The sequence below is a fragment of the Sinocyclocheilus anshuiensis genome, unplaced genomic scaffold, assembly GCF_001515605.1.
Source record: "Sinocyclocheilus anshuiensis isolate Anshui unplaced genomic scaffold, SAMN03320099.WGS_v1.1 scaffold614, whole genome shotgun sequence".
Classification (NCBI taxonomy): domain Eukaryota; kingdom Metazoa; phylum Chordata; class Actinopteri; order Cypriniformes; family Cyprinidae; genus Sinocyclocheilus; species Sinocyclocheilus anshuiensis.
In genome coordinates this window covers 218,564-225,925 of record NW_015542367.1, presented here as the reverse complement: position 1 = coordinate 225,925, position 7,362 = coordinate 218,564, and the positions used below count along the sequence as shown (strand labels likewise).

The 7,362-nt window shown below is 38.4% G+C and overlaps 1 protein-coding gene across 2 annotated transcripts in view; it reads right to left on the bottom strand.

Moving 5' to 3' along the window:
• Positions 1–7,115, bottom strand: part of efna5b (ephrin-A5b) — a 119,633-nt gene extending 112,518 nt beyond the window's left edge. For both annotated transcript variants that reach the window (XM_016491167.1, XM_016491168.1), the window contains exon 1: positions 6,472–7,115. In XM_016491167.1, the coding sequence (XP_016346653.1) occupies positions 6,472–6,596 (125 nt within the window). In that variant the 5' untranslated portion in view covers positions 6,597–7,115. The remainder of the gene's footprint in view (positions 1–6,471) is intronic.
• Positions 7,116–7,362: the final 247 nt, after the last annotated feature.

Here is a 7,362-nt window from a genome sequence, read left to right as displayed (position 1 = left end):
TTTTTTTTTTTTATAATATTAAATTAAAAATTATATACATACATAATTTTTAAATGTTTTAATTTAATATTATTTTAAATGTTTAAATCAATAAAATACAATAAAATTAAATCAATAAAAATAATTTTTATTTAGTGAATAATTCATATGCGTGCAAAACTTAGCCTACATTTGTCTACAAGCTTCATTTGAAGCATTTATGCAGAAACCTTCAGATCAAAAGCTCTTTAGATCTTAAAAAAAACATAAATTCAGTCAAGTGTATCTGCACTTCACGCAGGGGAACCCAAGTGTTTCGGGAAAGCGAAGGCAAATCACGTTCCTTTGTGCTTTGTGCACGGCTCCGACATCTTTCCAACAACGCCGAGGGCTGATACTGTATCTCGGGTGCAACAAAACACCCTCGACCCATCGCGAAACCCCTCCGCCCCCGGAGGACTTCAAGAAGGACAAATGCCGGTTCTGGGGTTAATCCTGTCGGCTTAGGGCTCCTCATAGACCCCGAGCTCCCAAATGTCACCTACATTGTTCGACGGCCGGTAGAAGCGGCCAGACACATGCATCTGTGAAACCCCGCTTGGCGTGGGAGAAATCGCCTCTGCGCTCCATTGTGGCCCGTTCGCCGCGTCCCTGTAAACGCAGAGAGTATTACAAGCAGCACCGTGAAGCGCTCTCCATTCACCCCCCTTCATCCTCTCCTGCTCCCCTTTTCTCTAAATGCATGCATACTTTCGGCCCGGGTTGTGGAGAGGCGACAGCGAGGGGAAACAATAGTGGCCTTTCAGAGCGGCCGAGGCCTGGCCGTGAGGAAGAGAGAGAGGAACCAGCCGCTCAATATTTGCAGCGGCCGGTCGCGAGAGCAGCGAGAGCTCGGTTTGTTTGTCTGGATGAGGAGCCGCCCGCTGGAGTAAACACTGATGCACATTAAAAATAATCAAACGATGCACACTCACTCCACATACTCTCTGCGATTATGAAATCTTACGGCACATTACCTGGCTGCCGAGTCTCACCAAACCCGTTTCAGTTTCTCGAGAATTTGCCCGCAGCTGGAGACTGATTTATTTTCTTTAAACGGAGGTGTGAATGTGGAATGGCACGGGTGAAGCAGGCATGACCGATGCGCCAGCCACACGGGTGTCATGCCACATTTAGACCAATGCAGTGTTACAAATAAAGCATTCGAACAGTCACAAACACTGTTTGCGTCAAATATTAATTCACATTAAATGAATAAAATAAACGTCTTGTTCAGTAGAAGGATCATGCTTCAAAAGTTCCTCTATTACTAGCAGACGATGCACAAACATCTGTCTCGTGCATTTGCTTATTTTCACCATTATTTGCTGGATGAGGCTCTCAAGCTTCGAATATTAATTCATAGTAAACATGCATTGTGAATAAATGCAAATAAAAATTAATTGCACTAACTTCACAACAGTGTTCCGTAAAAGGATCTTGCTTTACAAGCTCTATTACGACCAGACGATGCACAAACACAAGTAAAATTAACCATTTAGGTTCTAACATGTACACTTTAATGTACTAAAATGGACCTTTTTGGGGTAAATAAGGTACAAAGGTGTACCTTTTGAAAGGGTATCATTTGCATTTGCTTATTCTAATCATAATTTGCTGGATGAGGCTCTCAAATTTCAATGTTTTAAATATGCATTATTCAAAATTAATATTAATTCATATTACATAAAGCAGTACTTTACAACAGTGTAAAAGGATCTTGTTTTATGAGATTTATTACTACCAGACGATGCAAAAACATAAATATGTTTTTTTTTAAATCCATTTAGGTACTAATTTAGGCAAAAATATGTGCCTCTAAGGTACTAAAATGCACCTTTTGGGGGTAAATAAGGTACAAAGACATACTTTTGAAAGGGTATCATCCCAGTGACAGCTTTGTGAGTGCACTTGCTTAATTTAACCATGATTTGCTGGAGGAGGCTCTCAGATTTCAAATATTAAATATACATTATGAATAAAGCCAAATAAAATAAATTGCATTACTTTACAACAGTCTTGTTCGATAAAAGGATCCTGCTTTACAAGCTCTTTTAATGCACAAACATCTGTCTTATGCATACTCTCAAAAAAAAAGGGACAAAAGCTGTCACTGGGGCGCTACCCTTTCAAAAGGTACTAATACATCCCATTTAGGTACTAATTTAGGTACAAATATGTGCCTTTAAGGTACTAAAATGCACCCTTTGGTGTAAATAAGGTACAATGGTGTAGCTTTTTCTGAGTGCATTTGCTTATTGTAACCATTATTTGCTGGACGAGGCTCTCAAGTTTCAAATATTAATTCATATAAAGCATGCATCATGAATAAAAGCTAATAAAATAAATTGCACTAACTTCACAAAAGTCTTGTTCAGTAGAAGGATCATGCTTCAAACGTTCCTCTATTACTAGCAGACGATGCATTTGCTTATTTTCACCATTATTTGCTGGATGAGGCTCTCAAGCTTCGGATATTAATTATGCATTATGAATAAAAGCAAATAAAATAAAATGCATTTCACAACAGGCTTGTTCAGTAAAGGTTCTTGCGTTACGAGCTCTATTACTACCAGACATCTGTCTTGTGCATTTGCTTATTTTAACCATCATAATCATGCTGATGCACAAAACATGTACAACAAAACCAAAACCTGCAGCACAGACGTATTTGACTCACATTCCTCTGCTGCATATTAAAAGTGGACCAGAACATTAAGACATGTGGCTTTAGATTAAACGCACAACCCAATAAGAGTCTGCACTAAATTAATTACAGAAATCTAATTACACGAGAGAATCAGCTAGAATGTTGCTGATAATAAATTCGTCCTGCGTGCAGATTCAAAAGTGAAGTGCATGGCAAAAGCAGCTGCGTCTCTCCAGAGTTCGCTCATGTACGTCTAATCCAGAGCAGAATCCCAGAAGATCGACACCAACGCAATGCCATCAAAGTTTACAAAGCCTTATCTTGAAAAATCATTTTTTTCCAAAAACAACAGACAGCAAATCCCTGGCTCTTCTTCTCTTATCAAATACAAAACTGTTGCATTGCACAAAATGTCCCGCTGCCTTTTCAAGCACCTAATAACCGTGAAGTTATTTTTCTGCCTAACATTAATCCACTGCCATCCTGGTCTCTGTTTTTCAAATCCGGTGTCCTTTATGTCATCGTCTGCTCTTTAAAATCATCATAATAATTCTCCAGAGCAGGTTTCTCATGGATCTGCTGAACTCTCCAGTACGCAAACCATCTTTCAGAATGAATTTCGACAGTGAAAAAGCACGGCACATTTTACACACCACGGGAGAAGTTTTACAAGGCTAAAAGAGGAAGATAGGCAGTGTCAAAACTAGTCAAGTCAGTCCGAATTGCAGCAGGATCTGTATAAGACTGCAGAATAAGAGGCTCTGTTTTCATATTTGGAGCAGCAGTCATATATGGCCACATGCATGAGGAACATAGCGTGTTTTATGTTTCTCAGCTGAGCTGGATCCTGTATTCCTGTACTTTTTTAATCTTCCACAGAAGAGGTGCTAAAATGCACATAAAACACATGCAAGTACATGTAAGCTGTTACATGTGGAGTTCGAGGAGGTTCAATTCAATTCAATATGGTTAAACAACGGTGGGAACTTCTCTCTTAAAAATTAATCTGGGTTAAACTATGTAAAGCAGCAGGAGAAAAATGCAAAACAGTTTTTTGCAAACAAAACTTTAATAAAAAGTAATTTAAAAAAATGCAAATTAAAAAAGTTATTAATATTTTTATATTAATTTATTTTGCAAAAAAAAATTGTAATAAATAATTATTATACATATTTAATAAAACAAAGATTTTTATTAGAAATGTATATTTTTTTATTTTGCAAACAAATTTTAATAAATAATGAAAACTATTTTATTAAAAATAATTAATATTTTATTTTAAAAATGAAAATGAATATTTAATTAAAAAAAAATTTAATTAGAAATATTTAATCATTTTTATTTAAAAATATTTTTATTTTGCAAGCAAGATTTTAATAAATAGTAATAAAAAATATTTCGAAAATAATGTTTTTATTTTTAAAAATATTACATTATAATTTTTTTTTTATAAAATACATTTTAAAATATATATATGTATAGGTTTAGAACTGTAATTCATTGTGTTTTGGGGAGTTTTACGGGAAGTGATGTTGTAAATGCTATACCATAAACACCGGATGGTCCTGCACGTTTAAGTCGAATGAGAACACATTTCTGACAGTGGTTCATCATGGAACATTTTCACGAGCAACACAACTATCGTGTTACAGCTGAATGTATGTGGGGTTTCCGTTCGGAGAGCGCGTGACCCTTACACCCGGGTCTCCAGTGGAGGAATGAAGCTCCTGAAATATCTAATTGTATTCATTCGTTTTCTCTGCTCAGCATGGCACTGAGAAATAAAGAGAGTCGCAGCTAAAGGGGAAGGAAGTCAGAGGGAGATCTGGCTAGCGAGGTTTCTTGAGCATGGGAAACGGGACAGCGTCCTCATTACTGTCGTTTAGTGTGCCAAAGGTGCAGTGAGTAATTAACCAATTAACGATTCATACTCAGAACACCAACAGACGACCCGTGTCAATCCATCTGCCCTTCTAATATTCAGTCAGAGCCCATGTGATGAATACAAAAAGAGCGGATGCACTACTACAATTACCTAAACTTCTAGATAGACGTCATGCAAAATAATTCATTCTGGTCGACGAGTTTTACAGTCCATGTATTCTTATCATCTCCTGCATACATGCACTTCTTGTTAAGATCACTATGAGTCAAACAAAGAAGATTATTGCACATCAAAATGAGTTACTGGATACAAAACATCCTTTCTATGAGTCTATCTGCCTTCCACTAAAAAAACAAGACAATAAAAGACTTCTGGATTCTTATAGGCCTTGATGAGAATCACTGCAAACCATCTGTGCTTCTGGGAACTATAGGGTTATTTCCCCAAAAACATGGAGGAGAAAAAATACAGGACTTTATACTGTGAAATATTTCTTTTTTTATGCACAGCAATTTGCAATTAAACTTTTTTTTGTGAATTATGCAACAGAATGACCATCCGGTCTGCCAAATGAAACCGTGGCTTTTCACATATAAAATGAAACCTGCATTTTTCTGTTTAAACAAAGTGTCACATATAATAACCTGCGCTTTCGATGCAGGGGAGAAATTATGACCGCAAACTTCTAATCAGCAGAAATCTACTCACCCTGATGGCAGGTTTCAAAACGGTCTGCTCCTTTCAAACATGATATGCAACCTATTTTTTTTTTAGCTGTACTGGAGATGCATTGAAAAAATAAGACTTTATTGCTTTTATGAAAAGTGTAAATGTGTGAATATCCAAAAATTACACATCTTAAATAACAAACAGATTACACAGAAAACAATAGTGACTGAGATACAAATAAATAAATAGATTAAACATCAATGGTCATGCAGAGACTGGAATTATTCTGTAGCCCTTTTTAACTTATTTTCTTAATTAGAAAAAACAAACATATGAAGCACTTTAATCGGCACTATTAAATGCATTATTGTTTCTGCTTGGTCTAGAAATATAAAAGCTGTGCTCTCATCTTTTAACGCATTCACCTCATCTTATCATTGTTAGACATTTAATCATTTATTTAGTGAGAATTGCAGAGTCATTTGCAGTTGGTGTGAAACAGATCCCGTCTGCTGCCCACAAATACTTTTTAGTTCAAATCATTTCAGGATATTGAACCGCATTTATGTGTTAATTCACATATTGCATATAGTTTTTATTTCAGAGTTTCACTGTCACTGAATCGACGCTTCAAAGCCACACGAATACGTTTACAGTGCAACCTTCGTCTATCGCAAAATTACGTTGGATTAATTATATATTTTTGCGGAGCAGCGTTTTTCACTTATGCAACTATAAATAGGTATCATAACAACTGTACTGGGAAAATGCGCCATGCCTCGAAAAACCATGAGACTGAAACCACCTGAATGAGAATTAAACACAGTACGGAAGCAAACACTAAAGTCAACTTTATAATATAAAGTCCGATCGGTTTTATTAAAGAGAGAAAAAATGCGCGTTTTTTCCCAATTTTAACTGTGAGTGTTTAATCTGATACATATTGTATGCATCCGTATGAATAAACGGAATTTGATATCACTCTACTGTTCTGCATTTAAAAAAATCCACGATTCATTATTTATAACAAATCGCGAATAATCGCAGAAACGCCGGCCGACGCGCGCGACTCGATAAAGCGTCTATATTCATATAATTAACGCGACTGCCTGTCCTTGTGTTTTTCGAATATTTTAATTAGCGCTCTTTAAACCTGCGTCTCTCTAGAAATGCACATGCAAAGTGGAAGTGTCTCGCACACAAAGTTCCTGCAAAGCAACGGCGAATAGAAGCGCACAGAACCGCTCACCTGGGGTTGGTTCGGTTCCAGTAGACAGCGTATCGATCGGCCATCACCTTTGAGCTGGGCTCTTGACTAAATACACACATCCACAGAATCACACCCACGAATATGATCATTTCCACTTGCAGCATCACTACAGCACACTCGGACACGTATATTCCTCTTGCTTTAGTCGACTTTCATTCACATCTGTGGCTCGGCTCTTCCCGACGCGGCTGATGTCAGACAGTGGAGCAAGTGTTGAGATGTCCACGATCTTCTGTCAGTGGTGTGAATGTCCGCACTACGGTCAATAACTGTGGACTGCGCCGCCGGAGAGACACAAATCAGCCAGTCAGTGTTTAGGGTTCATTCTAACACGCGTCGGTGAGACTTTTAGCAGAGACGATCTAGTCTGCAGAAGCTCTTCTCATCCACACATGCAACTACAGAGCAGGAGCGCGCTGTCAGTCCGAGAGAGAGTCCGTGCAGACAGGTTTGCAGAAGTTGCCAGACGCTCAGACTGATCTCGGCGAGATGGAGAGCAGGGGTCCGTTCAGATGAACGCAGAGCTCGACAAACACACCCGCGTTCCGGACGCGCGAGTCACTCTCCGTCATTCTACTGCGGGTCATCTGTGAGTTAGCTGATGCGCTTTCGGTTCGGCAGGAGGTGTGATGATGGTGTGAACCCAGCGCCGCTCGCTGCGAATGTGTGTTCGGTTACAGCGGGACGCAGGGGAAGCCCATTGGCCCGAACTCGGGTGGGCGGAACGCTAACAACACAAACCCCGCCTCTAAGCCTTTACTTCACCCACTTCATAAATATAACCCACAGAGAGAGAGAAAGATAGATGGATAGATAGATAGATAGATAGATAGATAGATAGATAGATAGATAGATAGATAGATAGATAGA